Here is a 23,613-nt window from a genome sequence, read left to right as displayed (position 1 = left end):
TAGGCTCAAATCCCAGCTCTGCCCAGACAAGCTCTGTAACCTTGTGCAGTTTTATTTAACCCTCTAAACACTGCTTTTCTCATCTGTAAGTGGGGTTAACACCTTCACAGGCTGCAGTGAGGATTAAAAAGGAGTACCTATGAGAAAGTACCCAGCCCAGTGCATGACACACACTAGGCCCCACTTCCCAGCCCTGTCCTTCAGAACCAGATCAAACAAACTTAGCCACTCTTCCACACTTCAGCCCTTCAAATCGTTGAAAACCATAATCGTGTCTTCTCCATTCTAAGCATCCCTATAGCGCTTCCTCTGCTATAAACGAATTCCCTAATTTTACACTTGGGTGGGAGTCTCCCATCAGGGTGACCAGTAACCAGATGCCCTCAGCTCTGTTTTGGAGTAAATAGCAGTTTGCTGCCACACTGCTTTGTGCCAGTAACACTGTAAAGAGCTCAGCCTCCCTAACTGCCCTGAAGATGAAGAGGCTCAGAGACAGGAAGTGGCCTGCCCAAGGTCACACAGCTGGGAATCCACTGAGCCCACACTCTTCTCACTATGCTCCAGACAGTGTCTCCCAACCTCTGCTCAGTGGGCTCTCAGAGTGCCTCTGGTGGCGTCTGACCCCCACATCTGGTAGGCTCCCCTCCCTTGCTGGATGGGTTACAAATCTCCAGGGCCCCCAAGATTAACAAAGGCTCTGCTGATCCCGCATTTACTGACACAGAACAAACTCTGAAGAAAGGAACATACCCAAAGTAGACTCCACAGGAAGCCAGACCAGGAATGAAATGAAAATAAATGAATTTTTTAAAAAAAGAAACAAAGCGAAACTGTGCCACACAAGATCACAAAGGTTACCTTATGTCATCCTCCCAACATCTGTGCCACGTGGGATTATTACAGGTCATTGTGTTCCTTGTCTAGATGAGAAAATGGTGACTCAGCCAGATGAGAAAGTAAATTCCACTAAAATGTAAATTCCACAAGGGCAGAAAACTTGTCTATTCTGGTCACCTCTATCTACTCAGAGTCTAGGACAATGTTCGACACAGCAGTTGTTCAAGAAATACTTGGTGATAGAACGGATGAAGGCAGAGCAATGATTTGAATGCTTTCAAATTCAAGTAGTGAGAGCCTCAGGCAGAGCCTTCAGTACCTGTTCAGAGCTAAAGCAAATGCAAAACTGGTCCACCCCGAGGCATGTCACATGCACACCCACTCAGAACTCTGGCCTCCCCACTTGGCCAAGGTCAGACATGCTGCTCTCTCTTCCCAAGGGACAGGTGTCTTCCCTTGGGAAATCTTGTATCCAGAGAACAGTCCAAACCAAAGGAACTGACATCTTCTCAGGCAGGAGGCCAGCCTGGCTGGGCCAGTCTGACCTTCTATCCATCCTGTGAAGCATGGCATATGCCAGCACGGCTTTAGGGAACGTGTCAGTGGGCACCAGCACTCAGAGCAAGTGCACTGTCCAAACAAGCTGGGCTCCTGAAGAAGACCTGGTCTCTAGAGGCAGCTGCTTCTGTAAGAGAGATAAGTCACCAGCCACATTCTGACCTGACCAGTGCCATTGTAGAAACACTCCAACCCCAGTGCCAAGTCATAGAAAGGGCATCCACTCTAGAGCTGGATGCATCTGGCTTAGAATCTCAGCTGTGGGACCTGAGACAAGTTTCTTCACCTCGCTGGGCCTCAGTTTCTTCTTCTGTAAAATGGGAATAAAAGCACAGAGATTTTGTGAAGAGCAGAAAGAATGTATTGCTTGGAAATGCAGAGAAAACAGTCTGGAATGATACATACAAAATTCCTATCAGTGGTTGCCTCTGAGGACTGAAATGGAGAGGAGGACAGAAAGTTTTTATGAATATATTGCATTCTTTAAGGAAAAAATATATGAAAAGTACAGAGCTCGCTAGCTGGGGTCCTGGCAGGCATTCAATAAACGTAAGCTGCTATTACTCACTTCTCCTGGGGGACTGAGATGCTGCCACTAATATACTGCTTGCCTGTGTGCTGGGAAAGAACTACGGGCTGCTGTTTCCCACTATACCTTGTACTCTCTTCCCAACCACCAAATACACACCAGGAGTCCCAGAGCAGGTCACAAGCACCAGGACAGCATGTCTCAGAATGGAAATGGGACTGAAAAGGTCTCATTTATCCACTCTTTCTGTCCTTGAATGCCTATGGAGTCATCCAACATACGCAGGCCTTGTCCAGTGGTGGGGAATGCACTACCTTATGAGGCAGCCCATTTTACCAGCAGGATGACTTCAATTCTTGGGTGGCCTAAGACCGTGGTTCCTCTAACCATGACCCTTCCGGCTCACAGCTTGTAGCAATTTGCTGCCTAGCTCTTCCTAGCAGGGAAGCCTCAGGGAGGAGCTGCCTAGGTGGACAACACAGGAATGCATGTCAGTCAACACCTTCCTAAGAAAAAGCATATTCCCACACCTCCACAGCTTCTAACAACTTTCTCCCACCCATGGTAGGTGATACCTGGCACCTCTCCTAGGAATCCAAAGGGAAACAATTCCCTCCTGCCAGGAGGCAATCAGCTAGCTCGGTTGCTATGCAACTGGCAGGCACAAAAGTGATGCAGCTTGTCAGAGGCTTGGAAAGGTGACAGGGACTGGTGTCTCTCCAAGTTACAGCCTCTAATAGGATACAAGGCAGTAGGGTGTTCCTTTAAGGAATCAGTTGATAGATTCACTCATCTGTCTAGTTCTCCTTTGCTGCTGGTGTCAGCAGTAGAGGCTCCAGCCACACTGTGAAATGCATGCAAATCCACAGCCCTGCTCTGGCCCCCAGGCAGTAGATCTGCACCAACACACACTTGCGAGCTCAGGAGGCAGCCTGTGAGGCTGACCCACAGTTTAGCCTCTCCCTCTTAAGCTCTTGCAGGTATTGTGAGCAGGAGGCATTCACAGCAGCAAACAGACATACACCCAAACAGGGCATGGCACGGAGCCAACCGAACTGTGTCCCCTCTATTTAGCCTACTCTACAGACATCTAGTTTCTACTCTCTACTCCCAGGGAGGACTCTGGGGAAACAGTCTGGTTGAGTGGTAGAAAGTTTGCATTCAGCAGCCAAACAGATCGGCATTCAAAATCTGGCTGTGTTACATGCTAGCTGTGACCTCAGACAACTATTTAACCTCCCTGGGTCTCAGTCTCATCATCTTGAAAACAGGCTAATGATACCTACTTCTTAGGGTGGTTGTGAGGGACAAACAGGCGTTATTTGTAAAACAAGACCTCGCTTGGTGACTGGCGCAGAGGCCTGGCTAAACGTGCCACGGCAACTGCCAAGGTCCAGGGCGGGCTTAGCCCACCCAACACGGAGCCCCTCCCCTTACTTCAGCCCAGTGTATTACGGCTATCAAGTGACTTCTTCCTCGCCAGCATATAAGCTCTCTCACAGGCAGGGCCTTGTCTTCACCAGCTCTGCACCTCTCTCCCGTGAACGTGAATGAAAACAGTAACACCACAAATATCCAGCAGAAGGCGAAGGAGCCCAGCACTGAATTGGGGGCAGAGCTAAAGGAATTCCTGAGACCCCTTAGGTACATCCTCCCAGCACTGGCCACGGAATTAAAGCTCCCAGTCAGAAACTCTCTCAATTTCCATAGGTGAAAGTAGGAATACTACTACTGGGCCTAAAACCCTCAAGGAATTTAATATTTAATGATTAAAATACTGTAAATGCAATTCTAGAACTCATTTTCTCAATGTTGCCCTTCAGCTTAGAGAACAGAACACAGGAAGCCAGTGGGTTCATTTTACCTCTTCTCCCAACTCTATTAGAGCAGTCCCCGAAGGTTTTCCTCAACAGTTAGTACATACCCAGTACCCATGCAGATTACCGAAGGAACAAGCAACTTCCCTAGAACCAGTCTTTTTCAAACATGTGAGCTGAAGGTAAATGCCGGGGCCATGAGGCTGTAGGCCATCCTCGGGACTAGTGACAGAGAGTAACATTCACCAAGTGCTTATACCCTGCGCCAGATTTGCCTCAAGTACTTTATACGCACAGTCCCATCTAATACAACTACCATCTGAGGCAGAAGGTACTGTACCCATTTTACAGATTACAAAACTGAGGCTCTGGAATATTAACTATTTTGCCCAGAGCTACACAGCAAAGGTGAAATTACAGTCTTAGCTCCAAAGCTGGTGCTCCTTCCTTTGGCCCAAGCTTTGCAGAATGAATCCAAGAAAACAAGTCTCCATTCCTTTCAGGATCCCCCAAAATAAAGAAGAGCTTTTACAGGTTCATTTTGGAACAATCTGAAGAAAAAGTCTGTCCCTACTGTCAATGTTAGAAATGGCCCATTCCTAAAATAACACCAAAAACTACAGTGGTACCTGGGTTTTCGAATGTAATCCGTCCTGGAAGACCATTCGAGTTCTGAAACGTTCAAAAAACCGAGGGATCAACAGCCGACAGCTAGGCCTCAGGATCTTGCACTCAGCGGAGGCCATGTGGCATGCTCGACTCCCAAGGCGTGTTCGAAAACCCAAGCACTGACTTCCTGGTTTACGGCATTCGTAACATGAGATGTTAGTCAATAGAAATGTTCAAAAACCCAGGTACCACTGTATTTGCAAATTTTTATACTGCATTAGAGTTTAAAGAACTTTTTAAGTATTACTAGGTCTTCAGGACCCCTTAATGGGAAGATAGCTATTAATTGTCCCATTTTGCAGATGTGCAAACTGAAGGCCACAAAGGGTTGAGACCTTGCTTGAGGCCCCACGGTAAGTCTGTGGTAGAGGAAGTATCCCTCAGGTTCCTGCTATTCTATGTGCTATTTTTTAAAGACTACAAGCAGCCTTCCTGTAGTCCCTCCCTTCTTTATGCTGAGAGGCCCAGAGCCCACACCTTCCAAACCAGGTGAGTCAAACAAAGCTGGAGCAAATGAAGACGGACTACTCAAGCATCAATACTCATTTTTCAAAAATATTTTAATTGATTTTTTTTAGAGAGAGAGGAAGGGAGAGGGAGAAAGAGAAACATCAATGTGAGAGCAGAACATAGATCGGCTGTCTCCTGCACCCAGGGATGGATCCCAAACCAAGGCATGGGCCCCGACCAGGAATGGAACCAGTGACCTTCCAGTCCATGAGACGACGCCCAACTGAGCCACACCAGCCAGGGCAACACTCATTTTAAATACTTCCCAGATGGTCCTAAGACAACAGGTACCAGACTAAGGCCTGAGACAGAATGTGGCTCACTTCAGACATGATGCTCACACTCAAGTGAGGGACCCTAGGCTAGACACTTGGTCCCATTCAGCTTCCTTACCTGTGAAATACAGGTAATGCGGAGAGCTGATAAAAAGATCAAGAATTTATAAATGAGCTTCGGCCCACACCTAAGTTTTACAAGTGCTATGCGAACACGTGACTACTGAATTCAAGTTCATCCATCCCTCAATTGCTCAAGCCCCAAACCTAGGAGTCATCCTTAATTATTCTCTATCCTTCACACTCCACATCCAACCCATATGCCTCTAAAATATTTCCATGAGAACCGTAGTTCTAGACACCTTCACCACTCCCTGGTTAATTCGATCAGCCCCACTAGTCTCCCTGCCTCCTCTTTTGTCCCTCTGTGGCCCATCAAGCAGCAGCCTAAATGATTTTTCTCAACCATAAATCAGATACTGTTGTTCCACAGCTTAAAAGCTTCATTACACTTGGAGTAAAACCCCAAATCCTTATCAGAGCCTACATAACCCTGGCCGCTACCCCTTGCTAAGACCTTCCTCTCAACACTGCAGCCACACTAGCCATATTTCTTATCCTCAGCATGCTAAGCTCATAATTATCTCAGGTGCTTTGTACCTGCTGCTCCTTCTACTTGAAGTCTCTCCCCTCCCAAAATGCTGAAGGACTGCCTTCTTATCATTGAAGTATCAGCTCAAATGTCACCTCTCTTGAGAGGCCTTCCCCAGCTACCCCGGTTAAAGCCATGTCATATCCCCACCCCTCCTCTACCACACTATCCTATTTTATCTCCCTTAGTAACTACAATTTTGTCTACTTGTTTATCTTCTGTCTCCCCAAAACTACAATACAAGCTCTACTATGCTTGGTCACTGCTGCACTCCCAGTGTCTAGAATAGCGCTAAGCATATAGTAAGCTTTCAATAAATATTCTGGGAACAGCTTGTCCCAAAGGTAATGGTATGCTCCCCTGGTCTTCAAGACAGTGATTTTACTCCCTCTCCCAAATTTGAGATTGGAAGTTTGTTTACTCATCTATTCGATCATTCATTCACTCGATTCAAATCAACAGCTGACTATAGGACAGCAGAGAAAGTACTACAGTGAACATGCAACCAGAATGAACTATTTCATAATTCAAAGCAAGATTTTTTTTACATGGCACTTTATAGAGGCACTTTCAACTTAACTTCTGCCAAATGTCAGACTTCTCGTGGTTAACTGCCACCTGAGATTTATATACAGGTTACACAGTATCCCAAATGTCACATGAAAACTGAGCATCCCAGTTCCTAAAGGCAAAACCAAAGACCTCAGAAATGTATTTGCAAATCCTGACTCCATGTATTTACTGCCCATAGCCCTTTGCACAAAAGTAAATAATAAAAACCAGAAAGTAAATGTGGCTTTTCAATAATTTCACCTCCATTTTCTTCACTCTGTTTCTAATTTTACTACCTGCTAGCAGGTACTGTCAAATGATAGAACACTTTCAACTTATAGAGAGCACTGTTCTCAGGTTATGGAGCATTAATGGCACCCTGGGCAACAGGCTGAATCTTGATGCCAAAGGAAAGCAGTATAGTGCAGTGGCTGGGATCTCATGCTTTGGAACAGAAAGGTGATGATTCAAATGACATCTGCTAGAGATAAGGCCCTAGGCAAGTTTATTTTGTTTTACTTAATAAGTATATAGCACTTACTACATGCAGGCAGGGTCCTAAATACTCAGCAACTATAATATGATTATTAGGTAAGTCTGAAGTGCTATTTATTACCTGTATCACACAGGTGAAGAAACAGGCATAGAGAGGTGCAGTAACGTGCCCAGAGTCACAGCTAGTGAGTACTGGAGTCAGCATTGGAATAAGGCAGTGTGATGTAAGACTCCATGCTCTTGACCATTACATTATGTTTCTTGACCTGTAAGACAGAGCTAATAGGTTTGCCTTATCTCGCAGGGTCATGTGAGATTTCTGGTACACAGTACGGTAAATGTTAGCTACTCTTAGTGGTAGTAGTAATTGCCATCATTCTATTATCTACCTTCACCTTTGGTCCAGTCAAGAGCAGAAGAAAAATATTTTGGCTGAGAAAGATCTCCAAGGCTCTCTGTAGCAGAATATATTAGAATATAGTGGAAACTTTATAAGAACAGGAATTGTCTGTTCTGCTTATCATTGTATCTGAAGCAAGCCATGGATGCTCAGTAAATATGTGGTGAATGAAGTAGGAAAAAATTTAATGCATAGACAGGGTTCCACAGACATGACAACCAAGTAGTTCCATCACATCTCTAACGGAGCTAAACACAAAAGGGTCAAGGTTTTCAGAGGACAGTGTTAGCTGGCCATCTGGCAATTATTTAACACAGCCTGGCTATTGGGAGGCAGAGTGGTATAATGCTGTTCGTTCATCTTAATGAACAAATAGACCTGGATTTTAATCCTGACTCTGTTCCTGGAAGTCACCCAGGCGCTCAAGGTCTTGAGTTTTGTCTATGTGTAAAAGAGGAAGTTGGATTACATGATGATCATAAACTTTCTTATGACTTTATAACACTCATCATAACAATCTGAATGGAAGCCAAATGACAGATGAAGAAACTAGGATACAGAACTAACTTGTTCAAGGTCACAGGGTCAGGGTAGAATATGAACTATAGCCCAGATCTTTTTCTATATTGGTCTAACACTCATGTTTTCCAAGATCCTTTTTCAGTTCAAAAATACTGATATCAGTCCTCTCTTCCAAGCTCAATAAACCTGTAATCATTTATCTTAAATAATCTTTCCTGACTTCACTACATCAGGAGATGGCAGGATCAGGAAGAAACAACTACAGTATTTCCACAGTGTTAACCTGGAGAGTCAAAAGATCTGAAGAGGCAGTTAGGGAAAAAACCCTGTCTTTCCCCAGAATTGAGAGATCAGAAGTATTTTAAGATAAATGACTTCACTTTAACCATATGGCTTAAATTTAAACAGTCATAAAAAAAACACAAAAAAACCTTCTAGTAACATAATGCTTCCTGAGTACAGCATGTAACAATTTATTTTTAAATCCAAGTTGTGCCGCTTGATTCAAAGTAGATTCACAAAGTTGACAGACTTTCAGAGAATATCTACAAATAATTGCTTTATTTTTATTAACAAAATACATGCTTGATATTGAATACATGCTTTGAGTATAGCACCTTCCTAGGGCTGTCATGTTAAGAGTGAAAAATCTATCTGGCAGTCACAGTCAGTTTTCTAGATGGTTCATAACAGGAGAGTCAAGGTCAAACTGTTGAGTCTCTTTACCCCTCCATTTAGTAATTGAAAAGCAACTAACTGTGAGCTCAAAATACTCCATTCTGGTACTCTCAAAAATACAAACGTTAGCTCAAAAATCACACTCTGGCTCAGAAAGTTCTGTGAGGACAGGCTGACATGAATAAGGAGAACAAAGGGGCTATAGGACGAGATGCTCAGGCCACTTTGGCGACAACAGTAACTTTCACCTACTTTCTAGTAGTTTCATTACTTATCAAATGAGAATAGTCACCTCACCGGATGATTATGAGTCAAAATATGATAAGAAAAGTCTTGCAATATTGTGCAAAGGTTAGAGATTACTGTTATTATTTACTACATCTGGGGCCGTAACACCTTTTGCAATCCTTGGCTATGTGTTCCGCAGGATCCTCAAAAGACCGAACAGGATTCTAGGTTCTTCTCCAGACTCCAGGCCTGGCAACTGTAGATGCACCTGGCTAGCAAGTCTGCTGCTGAGAGATGAGAAGCGAGGCCTCAGGCTCCGGGCCTAGCAGGCTCAACAACGCCCATTCCCCCAGTCACCTTGTCCTCACCTTGAGGAACGGAAAGAAACCCTACAGGGAACGAGAGTGCAATCCTCAAAGAGGAGAAAGAGGTGCCTCCACTCTCCACCCGGCCGCCGCCGCTTAGACCCACGCTGCCCGCGGGGCCGGGACAGGGCTGGGGGAGCTGACAGAGCTGGGAAGCCTTGACCTCAGGAGCTGGAGGACCCGGCACGGGCCCTGGGCCCGCGGCCGGGACAGGTACACAAAACGTCACCGCAGGTCGGGCCTGCCAGGCCTCGCCTCGCCCACAGCCGCAGGCACACTGGGAGGCACCCCGCCCCCGTGAACCCAGAGGACCCTGAGCTCGCTCACCTGCAGCCGGGTCACCAGGAGGCTGTAAGGCGCCATTTTGTGCACTGACAAAGATGAGGTCGCGTGAAAGTGACGTGCCACACGGTGTTTTTAAAGCCTCCGGGCAGGGGGCGTGGCCCGAAACGAAAGGCCTCACGGGGAAGGCGGGGCTTCCTCAGACGCTCGGGAGCCCCGGGAGCGCAGTGGGCGGAGCTCTGGAGTTAGCGACCCACAGGGGAGAGGAAAAGCTGCATAAAAATTCCTGTGGCAGTAAATACCTGCACAGAGATGTCTTATCGAGGGCAGATTTCATATTTGTACTTCAGTTTGTCTCTTCCATCCAAATCGGGCAAAGGCACTTTTTTATGAGTCACAGACTAGCCACGACTTGGCTCCCCAACTACAAGGGAAACTAGTCTTGGGAACTTAAGGGTTTTGATCGCGCGAGAGTGAGCGGGACTTGGTGAAAATACTGCAAACGCCTATGGAAGTCTTAGAGGACCAATCACGGCAACAAGGAGGCAGGAACAATGGAGGTTAAAGGTCGGGCGGAAGTTCCCGGAGCTTCCGGTGGCCGGCTTGAGTGCGAACTATGGCTAAACATCACCCGGACTTGATCTTTTGTCGCAAGCAGGCTGGCGTTGGTGAGACAGCTTCCATGACCGTGGCTCTGTGGGTTCGGGTGGTACTAGGAGTTGGGGAGTCAGGGGTTCCCATCTCCTCCTAGGGTCTTGCCGCCTAGGCACCACGTTTCCCGCCTCTCGGCGGGTAGTGTCGAAGCGCGCAGGTTCGCGGCCTCCAATGGAAAGGAGGCGGGGCGTGCGTGCTGGGAGCCGGAGGCTAGTGGCCCGGACGGGGTCGGGAGAAACTCCTTGCCCAGGACCAGGGAGGGGTTTCAGGAAGGTGTGGCTTTGGAAAGTTTATGAGAATGAAGTGGATAAAATCGCTCAGGGCTCACTGCAGTCCCTGCTTCTGTTCCCAGCCCAAGCTCAAGGATGTTTTTCCCTTCCGTCAAAATCTTAATTCTAATTGTACTCTACCATCTTTCATCTTGCAGCCATCGGAAGACTGTGTGAAAAATGTGAGTGGAACACGCCCTCCCCAGCACCCCACCTCTTGCACTCAGTTTCTGTGGAGCCAGTAAACGGGCATTTCCTGTGGTGCCGCATAGACGGCTTTATGTGGATGTTTCTGGAAGCATGTGAACACTGAATGGGGCACCACAACCAAAGGCCTCCTCCACCTCGCTACTCCAGCTTGCACATTTTAGACACTATGTTTAGGTTTTGAGGAAATTTGTCTTTGGATAGGAAGTAGCATGACCCCCATCTCCACCACACACAGTTTTTGCCAGTAATTATATGGACTTACCATCTACCAGGTGCTGTTCTAAACGCTTTACTTGTTAATTGATTAACTTTTTCTTAAGTGTTGTGGGGATTGAGGTGGACACTAAGTAAGCCAAGTTTTGTAATGCCAAAGTAGAAAGCCCTAAATCACTGTCAAAAGGAGATTAGTGTTTTCCCCCATAACAGGAGAGCAAGAACTTGAGGTACTTGCAAGTGGGCATAACTCCATTCTCTTTTCCTCACAGGTGATGGCAAGTGTGTGATCTGTGACTCCTATGTGCGTCCCTGCACCCTGGTGCGCATATGTGATGAGTGTAACTATGGCTCCTACCAGGGGCGCTGTGTGATCTGTGGAGGCCCCGGAGTCTCTGATGCCTATTATTGTAAGGAGTGCACCATCCAGGAGAAGGATGTGAGTATGTTCTAAGCTTTCCATCTGATCTTTTATTTAAAAACACTTTGCCAACCATGGCAAACTCCTATGGTCTGTGGAGATTACTATGTTCAGTTAGTCACCTAAGTTATAATTTTTCTTCAAATTCTGAGCCAAACTGGGTGTAGTCCAATAAAAGGCAGTTATTTTCCGTCAAGGGTAAAAACGCAAGAGAAGCAAATCTTTGTCAACACTGGCAATTTGGAGAGCCAGTCTCTATTCCTTTGATGTCTCTCTGATTATTTTTATTCAGACGCAACACCCTGCATTTTGTATGTCCTAGCACAGTGCATAGTGTGTAATAGCCACTCAGTAATTCTCTTTACTATCATTAAGGACTGCTTGGGTGGAGGTAGTGACATTTAAATTGGGGACAAGTCAGGTTGATTTCGTTTTTAAGCGGTTAAAGAATGCCTTTGGTTTGATATTGTGGAATTGATTGTGATTCTGTCTCATGACATTTTCGGCCCTGGACATTATGTTGTGGCAGTGGCTAGCTATTCAATTGCCTAAGTCAAATGCAAGATAGAGGGCGTATAGATCTATAGTTAGGGTAAGTTTTACCATTTTTCTTTAGCAGACTTCTTTGGGGGGAAATCCCATGAATCAGCTTGTTTTCTTCTTATGACACAATAAAAGGGAGTGTGGCACAATACCAATAGGCTAATAGAAGGTATCTGGTTACCTAATCTAGGATAAGGCAAAAAATGTATAATTCTTAATATTCCCATGAGCAAAGAGTATATAGTTTATAGATGTTATCTCCCTGATTCTTCACAGTAACTTTGTTAAATAGGAATTATTTTTATCCCCATTTTACAGTCTCTCATCTAACTAATAAGTGGCAAGCAGACTGCCTGACTAAACCTAGTGGTGTCCCCATTACCCCAAGTTGTCCTTTCATAACTCTTTTTGGTAGAATGTGCCTCTGTTGAGAAACAACCCAGCCACTTCAGCAGTCTATGCATATGGATCCTGTCTACCCCCAGTAAGTGTGATATATCAGGCCAGATAAGACTGTTTATTAAGTTTTCTATTATTTAGGGAGATGAGAGGGGTCATAAAGTATGACAAACATAATTTCAGTTGGTGGTTTGAACTTCCTCCTGCCCTAAATTCTGATTTGCATTTATTTACCTTTGGCTGTCGAATCATATCCTGCTTCTCTGATCCACCAGCTAGATTCCACTCCTTTAGAGAAAGGACCTTGGATTGTGGATTTGTATCTTGTTTTCCCCACTTCTTGGTACAGCGTCTGGCATGTAGTGTAAGCATGGGACATATTTTTGGTGCTGCCCCTATAAGTCATCCATAGGAGTTCCCCCTACAGATTGTCTGTTACATAGTAGGTGTTTGGTAATTATTTATAGCCTATATAAGCAGTGAAACCATGGTGAGACAACAGCAGTGAATAGGAAAGTACAAATAATCTTAAACTAGCTAGAGTCCATTTAGGATATTTTCTTGAACTTTTTCATGGTTGTAGCTAGAGTTGTTATCTGGCATAAGCTTGCAACCGGAGAGTGCTTAATAAATGTTAATTGGTATGACTCATTTGCATGTGGTATGTGACCTGATACCTTTGGATCCTCTTGCCTCATTCTGTCCCTGAGCATTATCCTAGATGTCACCTCCCCTATTTCACATTATACAGGAATGTTTTGAGGATATTTGAGATGACACCTAGCTTATATTTACTCAGCAAGTTTCCAAGGAACACAAAGCAGTCCAGTGACATGATCTAGCCTCTCAGCCTACAGATCACTGTGTAGATTAAGTGCCTAAGACTTTTTCCTATGCAGAAATCTTGCCACAACCCAAGCAACCCTCATTATTGTTCTCTTCCTGCAACTTTCATCATTTTTAAGAGAATTAACCAATAAACTAAATTGAGTGTTCTCTAGTTTTTCAAAGCTTTGAGAATACTCAGGAGTCAAGGATAGTACCTGTGGGCTTTGCCATCAGAGGACTAATTTGTAGTTTCTTATAATGCAGCAGCATCTGATTCCCCCCATAATCCTTGGTTCCTTTTCTCCTTTTATTTATCATTTTCCTCAGCTGTCCCAACCGGAAAACAAAATAGCAGCTAATATTTATGGAGCTTTTGCTGTGTGCCAGGTACTGTGCTGAACATTCTTTTCCAAAAATTCTATGTGATATAGGTGAGGAAATTAAGGCTTAGAAGTGTTAGGCAACTTGGCTCAAGGTCGCATGGCTAATAAGTGGCAGATCTAGGACTAGAATCCAGGTCTAACTCACTCAGTATTTCTCAGCTTTTTTTTCATTATCGCCCCCCCAAGGAGAAAATTTTAAATTTATTTATTTTTTAATTTTTTTTTTTTTTTTTAAATATATCTTTATTGATTTCAGAGAGAGGAAGGGAGAGGGAGAAACATCAATGATGAGAGTCATTGATCAGTCGCCTCCTGCACAAACCCCTTACTGGGGATTGAACCTGCAACCTGGGCATGTGTCCTGACCGGGAATCGAACCTTGATCTCCTAGATCATACGTCGATGCCCAACTGCTGAGCCACGCCCAGGCCGGTGAAAATTTAAAATTTAAATTAAATTTTCTCCCTAACAAGAGAAATTAAATACTAAGATTTTGTTGGGTAAGGAGGAGCTTTAGATCATAAACCACTATAATGTCACAGGTGTTTTCATTCCCTTTGAGGATGCATGGTCTAACTCAAAGCACTTAACTCTACCACCTCACTATATTCTTAGGGTGGTTAAGGATATGCCTCTCACTCTTGCTATTTCTACCATTCTCTTCTCCCCATTTCAGTGAACATCAGAGCAGTTAGATAGATGCAGAAGATAATCAGTACTTTTCAAAGTTAATTCAGAAACTTGTCATTATCTGTAACTGCCTAGACCATGTGAAAAGTTTGGTTCTTTCTTTTGTGAAGCCCTGTTAGAAAAAACACCAGACTGGAAGAGAGAAAGCCCTTGTTCAAGACTTGGTTTTGCTACTAGCATGCTGTGTGTGGCTTTGGGGAAATGTACAAGAAGGAAGTAATAAACTCTGTTACCTCATGAATGCAGTTACTGAGAGTTTGAAGGTCTTTAAAAATAAAATTTCAGCTCGGCCAGCGTGGCTCAGTGATCGAGCATCGACCTGTGATCCAGGAGCTCTCTGTTCGATTCCCAGTCAGGGCACATGCCCAGGTTACCGACTGGATCCCCAGTAGGGGGCGTGCAGGAGGCAGCTGATCAGTGGCTCTCATCGTTGATGTTTCTATTTCTCTCTCCCGCTCTCCCTTCCTCTCTGAAATCAATAAAAATATTTTTTTAAGAACCTGAATAAAATAAACTTTCAGATAGATGGTGTGATGCTACTCCTAGGTCCCAAACCAGCAAATAGTCTGGTTTTTACATCATTGGTATTCATTAAATAGTTGCTGGAAGAATGGACAGCGTTTCACCTTTAAGTTTATTAATAAAGCAGGTCTTGATAGATGCACCTGTTCATATTTCTTTGTTACCATTTGTAAGAAATAGAGCTGTGGACCCCATGTCAGTAGTTTTAGTTTTACTTGAAAGTCCTGGCTGGGTTTTCATCACTGGTACAGGCTAATTTTTGTAGCTTACTTTCCTGCCATAGAAATGGATTTGACACACAACCCTCCTCAGGAAAGAAACCCAAAGGCACTGAGTTCTCCTTGGTTGCTGCAGAAGCCCAGTTTAGGGTTCTCCCGGTGATGTGTTAGTGGACACGTTTAGTATAAGAGAAACAAGTACTTGGTGGTCCAATGTCTACTTTTTTGTGAAATTTTAGAAATTAAGTAGCCATAAAACATTTACTACAGACATTCAATTCAAGCTACAGCTGCCTAAAATAATAGCTCCCTGTGCTGGGAATGGGGAAATGTGTGTCCTTGGAGAAGACTGAGAGAGAGGATGACATTTTCAGTATTCATGCATGTATTTGTTAAAGAATTGCTGCCGTGAGGCAGACATTTGCAGGTATTTTAAAAATGTATTCTAGCTCAACTCACAAATTTTCCATGCCCCCCATTCATAGGCATTCCAACAAAAACCACAGTTCCAGTGCCCACATCCTCACCTCTCACAACATAGGTAGATTTGGGGAACAACCATGAGATCCATAGGAGATACGTAGAAAATAAAAAACAAGTTTAGGCAACCAAGCAGGAATCCTGTAAGTCAGTGAGAAAAAATGCCATAAACCCCAAAGATCTAATAATACAATGCGTTGGTTTACCAACTTTTAAAAAAATATGTAGTTCTGTCCTCATAAAAATACCTTAGACAGAAGCTGTGTGCGTGTGTGTGTTTGAACCATTGTGAAATTGCTGATATTTCTCTTTGGCAACTTATAACTTATTAAGAGTTGACTATATGCCAAGCACCATTCTAAGTATATTTATTGATTCTTGATTCTAGGAGGTAAGTTCTGCCATTGTAATAATTTTATATGTGACTAAACAGAGACAAAGGGAGGTTAACAACTTAATCAGAATTCAGGTAGCCTAGCCCCAGAACCTCCTGTCTTTAACCTAGGCTATGAGTGAGTGGAGCTGCACACATTGGGATGGCACCTCCTAGGACTCTAGGGCTAGATGAACACAGGTTTGCAGACATTAACCAGTCTGCTTCTTGTGCAGTTGCAGAATATGAGTCCAAAGAGATGTGACTTGCGCATGTTCGCCCGGTCGGTAAAGCACAGTAAGCCTGGGCAGGCTGTCATCATACCACACAACCTCATAGCATCTCTAAAGGCCTTAGAGCACCACTGTGTTTCATGTCAGGCTGCTTTGAGCCCGGAAAGGCAGCTGCTTCCTCACTTCCAGGACTTTCAATACAGAGTACCTGGCTTACTAGAGTTCACCTAGCAAGCAATTGGTGGGGTGGGCTCATAGCCTGGTTCCCTCAGCACACCACACTCTACAGATGGTAGTTCTCAATGTAATACGTAGTACTTGCTTTCTAGAAAATAATGAAATGTTAGTGTTGGCTTTGTGTGTTTTCACATATTTTTGTAGTGTTGATATTAGTCCTTGGAATGATAAATCAGCTGAATTAAAAATGAGATTTCTAAGGACTTCATTGATTTATTCCATAGCCCAATGTCACAGCTAGCAACCTCCTTTGAATGGATGTTTAATAAAATCATCAGACCTGTGAAGGTTTTTTCCAGTAGCAACTCTCCCATCATTCCAAATCAAGTGATGAAGTCATCATTTCTGCAGAACACAGCTTCCCAGGGGCTTCACTGAAACCACTCAAGCTCACAAAATGGCCAGAGGAGCATGTCATTACAAATCAGACTGGGACTGTCAGCAGCCATCTCTGGCACAGGAGCACTCTTCCCCCAAGACTGTGTGTCAAATTAAGTGAATTAATAAGGACACATCAAGCCCAGTATTCTCCTGTGGCATTTTAAATGTAAGGTACTATTTCCTAAAAGGCTTTAGGTTTTTTCCCTTCGTTATATTCTCTCCTTTCTTGGGATAGTGGAAGAGAGCTAGAGAGCTTTATATGTAGATGATTACCTTTTACCTTTCACTAGAAGAAAACTCGCTGGACATCTTAAGAGTTTTAGATCCTTCCTCAACTATATCAGATGTATTAGCAACAGAAGTGGGCTAAGAATCCAGCATTGTTTAAGTGCAGACCACTGGATTAAGGGTAGATAAGCCCTGGCACATTCTAGGTGCTTAGTAAGTTCTGGACAGTTGGTCAAATAGGTAACTAAAATGGCAAGATGAATGGCTGGACCATTAATCCAAAAGTTATTTTTATGTTAAATTCCTCTCAGTGTAGGCTCAAAGACTTTTAACAACTTCTCTGTTCTTCTGTTTTCCAGAGAGATGGTTGCCCGAAGATTGTCAATTTGGGGAGCTCTAAGACAGATCTCTTCTATGAACGCAAAAAATATGGCTTCAAGAAGAGGTGATTGGTGGGTGACCTCTTTCTCCCCTCATCAAGCTGCTGCAGCTGCCAGAAAAGACGCCTACTACTGCCAACAGAAAGGGAGCGGAGTGCAGAACACCACCCGAGTCGCCTGTTAGTACCCTGGCACCTTTCCACCCTTTCCTCTCCTCTCACCCACATAAGGTGGTAGGAATGAAAAAGGATTCTTCACAGGATGCCCTGCAGATCCTATCAGAGAAAAAGGAATAGATTAGCTCGTGGCTTCTCTTGAATTCAAGAAGCAAGACTCTGTTTTCCACATTAATAAGTTCTCTCTACATCAAGAGCTTCTAAAACAGGAATAACATCTTTTCAGTGTTCTTTTGACTATGAAACTACCCATGATCCTACAGCAGCCCTGATGGTAGTTGTCTTTGATGAAACATCAGCAGTGTGGTAGGGAGCTCTTAGAACAATAAGTGTGGGCATTTACTCTTGTAACACTTACCAGGTGGTGCCGGTTCATGTTATTTTTCTTCTAAGAAATTGGAAACCCTTTCTGTTGTTATTGTATTAATAAAGTAGGTGTTTATTTTCTGGTAGTTGGTCACCATCCAACTTAAGTTTGACTAGGAATTTAGTCACTCAGGAACTTGTGATTCAGAATAAAAGTATTGGGATTCATTGAGCACCTCGTTCTCTTATTACTACTGGAAGGAATTCAAAACTATCTGTGCCTTTCATTCTAGGTAAACCAAAGTCATTTTTAGAAACTATTTTTTCTTAAGAAAATCAACAGACTAAGGGAAAATTCAGACACAACTTTACCCTAACTCAGCTATCTTACTTTTTGCCCACTAGAGATGATAAACAAGTTACCCTGAGGAGGCACATTCATAGTTTGAGACCTCTGATCAAGTAGGTCTTTGGACACCATTAATTTGAAAAAGGTTGCGAGTCCAGAGGATCCAGGGACGAGTCTGTGCTGTAGCTTGGTGGCAAAGCTAAGGAAAGTAATTAGTCCTCTGATTCTTTTGTTTGAATCAACAAAAAACTCCTGATTATTTGTGATATATTGAATGTCCAAAATTAAATTAAGATAATCTCTGCCTTCAGGAATTTAATAAAGGAGCCTGCCAGAAACAGTGCCAGTATAATCCAGAGGATGCACAAAGGAAGGATTCTTGGTCCAGCTTGGGGGCACCTCAGGAAGGCTACGGGAAGGTCATGGTCACAGGACTAAAGATAATCTTTAAGGCTTCCCCATGTCTTCCCCTGCACTCCAGCCATGGGCTCCTTTCAGTTCCTGAACCTGCAGCTCTCCTTCCTGCCTCAGTGCTTTTTACTTGTTAACCCCTCTCCAGTGCTTGGTCAGTCTTGCTCAGCTAACTCCTACTCATCTTTCAGACCTCAGCTAAATATTGCCTCAAAGATGCCTCTCTGGGCCCCCAATCTAAGTTAGTTCACCTTATACTTCTGCATAGCACCTTGCGCATTTTGTTTATAGCATTTGGTAATTATTGACTGCTGCTAGACTGATCTGTGGTAGCAGGAACCAAGTCTGTTCTGCCCAGCAGAGAGCAGGTGCTCCATGTTGAATAAATAACTGAAGTCAAAGGAACCAGATAATAAATTGGGCTTTCAAACATGTTGGAACCTAAGGGCAAAGGCGGGAGGGGCAGATGGGAGCATTTGAGTGCGGGGAGACAGTCTGAACGCAATGATGTGTTTGGGGAGCTCTCTAAGCAGGTGTGGGTTATAGTTTGTAATACTGCAGAGAACGGATCATTTTCAGATTATAGAATTTGTAATGTGTAATATGAGTCACATTTTGTCAAAAAACATTGTTTTTAAATTTTGCGTATTAACCACCCAGGTCCACATAACATCTTGCATCTACAAATGTTTCCAAAGCTACTCCTTAATTTCAACAAAGCACCACCTTAAGTGCTCTGTCAGGCTCCATGTGAATGCCTCTAATTTCTAAAAGGTCTTGCAAAGAAATTTAAGATTAATGCCCCGTAGGATGTCAGAGGGCATACCCACTCCACACTCATCACCAATGGGGCAAGTTCAACCTTAGCCCAGTGAATTCCTCTGAACTCTACTCTGTCACCTAATTTCATAATCCCATTCTTGGTTCATTTCTTTCAGAGACCAAGAGAACAATACAATACAATGTATGAGTTAAAAATACCTGAGATACATGGTTTTGATTTTAATTAACTTTTATCTACCTTGGACATTAGAAATCCTTTTTATTTGTAAAAATTAGCATAATGATAGTACTGAATTCTCTGGGAAAACATCGCTTACAAGCTGAATTTTAACCTCTAACAGTGTACAGTTCTGTGAAGAGAATTAGAACAATGATCTGTGTATGGCCAGAAAAATCAGAATGGTCTTCAATCTTCAAAATTATTGTTTTTCTCCATTGTTGAAATAAGCACTAGCTATGTAAGTTTAGTTGAAATAATTGACCTCATGGCCAGCCTGAGAAAGTAGTTCCCTTTCCTGGATGATGATTACTGTTAATAAGTTTTCAGTTCTAGGTTCTAGATAGGATAGACGTCTTGCTTCCAGTGTCTCAAGTACGCTGTACACACATGGTAACTTAATCTCTTTTAAACACTGCACTTACTGCATTGCTTTTGCTCAAAAAAAAAGTGAATCTTGTTCCCCCACCCCAAAAAAAGTGTAATGAGAAATGTGTGGGCTTTGTAATCAGACCTTGACTTCTGCTCTGCTCTTGACCTTTAGTGAATTGTTTAGCCTTTGTGTGCTGCTTTTTTCTTAACTATTAAATAAGGATAATAGGGCCTAAAGGGTTAAGTTTGACCTTGTAGAGGCTGACTTTTATTGAGAAGGCTTTACAGATATGGTGGTTCTTTTACAGTGGGTTCCTACTTCTCCAGAGAGAAATATTTAAGTCTTGGCACGGAACAGAGTCCTCCAAATGGTTCCCTCTCCCCCCCTACCCCCAAGGTTTTCCTGCTTCTGTGTGTGCTCTCCATTAGGCAGTTGAAGGGACATTGCACACTCCCTGGGGTCTTGGCTCTCTGTTATCCTTTGTTTGAACTACCCTTCCACCTTCACATTGGCCAGTCAACTTGGTACCTCTTTCTTCTAAGCTGCTGACATCTCATGAATATTTCCAGATGCACCATAATCCCACAACAGTCTCTCACTTGGACTATTTTCATGCCTAGTACATACATGTAACAAAAGTCTCATGAAATAATATTTAATGTGTGTATTGCACTTCAATATTTTCATTTTATTCCATTCTAAAGATTCTGGCTGAAATCCATTAAACCAAGTGATTTCATGACCCCACTAATGGATCATGACCCAGAGTTGAAAAGCAATGAATTAGGTTATAGATCCTTGAGCTCCTTTAAAAGTCTCTCCCTGCACTATAGGGCACACAACAGGCAGCCACTCAAACAATTACATTGAGCTGGAAAAGGGGTCACAAACTCAGGAATATGGGTGAATAATATAATTGATTGAAAGGGAGGCATGTTTGAGAAGAATAGACCAAACATGATGATAAATGGTATGTGACCCTTGGCCTCCCGACCTGGGAGACAATAGGGAGTGGTGGGGACCTTGGGAAAATCAGAGAGCACAAGCCCTGTTAAAGGAGAGGACTGCCATTCAACTCCAAACAATTGCCAGCTTCAATGGGCAGTGTTGCCAGATCTTTTGCATTAAGAACAAGTGGCAAATTAAGATTTTTGTGCAATCTTTCAATTTTTAAATGTCAACTCATTAAAAAAATTTTAATGTGTCTATGCCAAGACAATACATGCACCAGATGTGGACCTTAGCCTGCCAATTAGCAGCTTTTAAATTAAGAAAATTAACTTCCCAGGGAATCAAACTGAACTGACTAAATTTCAGAGAGACTCACTCTGTTCTGACTTGCAGCTGTTTAATAGTAGTTTGAAGCTAGGACCTAAAAGATTTTTTGCCTTGGTTGGAATTTTCCTTTCACCCAAAAAATGATTCCAATTCCTCTTTCCCAGTTTTTCAGTTCCTTATTAACTCTATCCCCAAGTGGCCTGTCACCAGCAAGACTGAAGTGTAGTTAGTTTATTCAAACACTGCAGTTTCAGAGTCTTAGCAGAAGATAGGTTTGTTCGCTTGTTTACTAGAATTCACTCATACTGGTTGTGATGAACAAAGGGCAAATCATTTGCCCTGTGCATCCAATCGCTCTTCTCCAAAGCCAGTTTCTGATTCGGCTTTCTTTGTTCCTCCCCTGCTGGGGCAGTGGACCTGAAGAATAAAATTGAACTGTTTCCTTGGACAACTGAAAATAAAATTTCTCACCCTGGCATGTGTATATGAGAGCGAGTCACCCCTGAGAGTTAATTGGTACTAATTATGACCAGCCTGACTTGTCACAGCAACAAAATTTCTGGCATAACTTGCTTACTCTTAGATGGGAGCTGCCCCCATCTTTCACCTCTGCACCTACTTCTGAAGTTCACGATTTTTAAAACATGGTGTGTGCCTTTCAAGGAATGATTATTCAAAATGGGAAGGGCCTGTGGAATGCTTGAGTAGGGATTCAGCTCACAAGCCTGGCAAGATGAAATCATGTTGGGAAGAGAAAAATCGTCTTGCACACTACATCATATGGAGACATCAGCAGTTAAGAAGGGTGATTACCTTTTCCCCTGTTTTATCTTTTCCTATTTACATGCTAACCCTTTACCCAGGACTCCCATTTGCCAAGGAGGCTGGATTTCTGGTTTTAGTGATGTTGCTCAGGGCTGCTGTGTTTCCAGCAGTGCAGGAGAGATTGGAATAAAAGCATGAACACAGGACTTCAACACCGCCTTAGCCTGCACTGAACCGGAAGAATAGGCTATCCTTTATCTGCTTATACGGACTCCCCCCTCCCCGCCCCCTTCCTGAGATACCGTAGAATTCCTTTTGGCTCGCCCTCACCTTTCTTTTCATTTTGTCTTGTAAGGTTTCTCACTGGGGAATGCACACTGAACTGAGCACAGGATCTGTAACTTGGCCAGAATGGTTACCTTTAAGAATAGCAGCTACTTCAGCCAGGCTTTGCATACAGTATTATGTTTAATCCCCACACAATCTACATTTTAAGGATGAGGAAACAGGTTTGATGATGTAAAGAAGTTTGCTGCCGTTGAACCAAGATAACATGATTGGTGGCAGAATTGGGATTCAAACCCATTTATTTCTATGGCTGCCTCTGATAAATGACTACAAATACCAGCATCCCTCGCAATGCTCCACCGCGCAAACGCTCGCTCTCCCCAAGGGCCGGGTTTCTAGGCTCTCGGTCCCCAACCTTCGAACCAACGGTTCGCTCGAAAACCCAATCAGATGCCGCCTCTCCCCCCTGCCGGGCCAATGGGAAGGCTGTTGCTAACACACCAGTTATATTTTTAGCTTTTCAGTCTCTGGAACCCTGTGGGTGGGCGGGGCCTCTCCCCGGGTGGAACACACTCCGGGAGAGGAAAGAAAAGGGGAGAAGAGGAAAGGGGGCGGGGGGGGGGCCGGGAGAAAAGAGGGAAGGAAGGGAGGGGGAGAGGAATGAGGTGCAGTGGGAGGAAAAAGAAGGGGAGGGGAGGAGTGGGATTTGGCGGAGGGGGCGTGTATGTGACGCTCTGCTCTCGCTGACGCACAAAGCAAGTAGTCCCTGGAGGTGCCCCAAGAGCTCCAGCGCTCAGAGTGTGGGGGATGGGGGCTCTCGGGCTCCCCCTCTCTTGCGCTCCCCGGCCCGGCGTTTCTCTGCTGCAGTCCAGGAAAGCGCATTTAAACCCACACGCTACTGTTGCTCTTTGCCCTTGCAAAAAGAATGATCATGGGGGGGGGGGGGGGAATGCAAACCGTTCATAGCTGGAAACTTTTGGATCTCACCACCCCACCTGGGTTCGGCGGCTGCCGTAGGCCTGGAACTGTCTATAATGAGAATAAAGGCCGAAGCGGGGAGAGAACGGGGCGATTAAAGGAGGCACAGGGGAGAAGGCAACGCGCAAGCGCCCAGGAGCCCCGGGCCTCGCCACCTGACAGTCCGGGCACAGGCTGTGACCTCACCCGGGCACAGGCCTCCCTACCCCTAACTCCGCGTCCCCCAAAATCACAAAGTGGCCCAGAGCCCGCGTGGCCAGACCCGGGCAGGAGGCTGGAGTGCGTGGGCCTGGCTCCCCACGTCCGGGTTCGGCGAGCCTCGATCCGCCGCCCGAGCGGCCGTCGCGGGCGCGAGCCCGGCGCCCCTGGCACAGGCAGGCGTCAGACTCCGCCGGCTGGGCTGTTACTAAAAGAAATGTGGCTTTCTAGTGTCCCGAAGGGGGGTCGCCAGCCGGGGAGTCCGCAGAGGGGCCGGGCCCGGCCGCGAGGTAACGGGGAGCCGGAGGCGGTTCCGTTTCCTAGCCGTCCGGCCTCTTCCTCGCCTCCCCCCTCTCCAGCTCTGCGAGTCCAGCCCCGGTTTCCTCCTCGCCCTCCCTTAGACGTTACGGGCCTTCTCCGACGACGCACGAGGCGCTCCGGAGAGTCGGGCTGACCCGGG

General features: G+C 44.6%; 2 protein-coding genes across 2 annotated transcripts in view; one reads left to right on the top strand and one right to left on the bottom strand.

The window, feature by feature from the left end:
* ACO2 (aconitase 2) overlaps positions 1 to 9,602 on the bottom strand; it is a 37,457-nt gene extending 27,855 nt beyond the window's left edge. The window contains exon 1 of the mRNA XM_081129015.1: positions 9,415 to 9,602. Coding sequence (XP_080985141.1) covers positions 9,415 to 9,450 — 36 coding nt within the window. The 5' untranslated portion in view covers positions 9,451 to 9,602. The remainder of the gene's footprint in view (positions 1 to 9,414) is intronic.
* A 224-nt stretch (positions 9,603 to 9,826) lies between these two features.
* Positions 9,827 to 17,746, top strand: PHF5A (PHD finger protein 5A). Its single transcript, XM_081129018.1, has 4 exons — positions 9,827 to 10,037; positions 10,451 to 10,474; positions 10,988 to 11,154; positions 17,011 to 17,746. Exons 1-4 carry the CDS (start codon positions 9,986 to 9,988, stop codon positions 17,098 to 17,100), a joined length of 333 nt encoding a protein of 110 aa, XP_080985144.1. The 5' UTR covers positions 9,827 to 9,985; the 3' UTR covers positions 17,101 to 17,746.
* The last annotated feature ends 5,867 nt before the right edge of the window (positions 17,747 to 23,613 follow it).

Source organism: Miniopterus schreibersii (genome assembly GCF_964146895.1).
Source record: "Miniopterus schreibersii genome assembly, chromosome: 2".
Taxonomy (NCBI): domain Eukaryota; kingdom Metazoa; phylum Chordata; class Mammalia; order Chiroptera; family Miniopteridae; genus Miniopterus; species Miniopterus schreibersii.
This window is presented reverse-complemented; position numbering and strand designations above follow the sequence as displayed.

Bases quoted from the DNA above. Each gene is read 5' to 3' on its own strand.
- PHF5A (XM_081129018.1), top strand. From the start codon at position 9,986: ATGGCTAAACATCACCCGGACTTGATCTTTTGTCGCAAGCAGGCTGGC. The intron at 10,038-10,450 runs GTGAGACAGCTT...TTCATCTTGCAG, and splicing joins TCGCAAGCAGGCTGGCGTTG to CCATCGGAAGACTGTGTGAA. The intron at 11,155-17,010 runs GTGAGTATGTTC...TCTGTTTTCCAG, and splicing joins GCACCATCCAGGAGAAGGAT to AGAGATGGTTGCCCGAAGAT.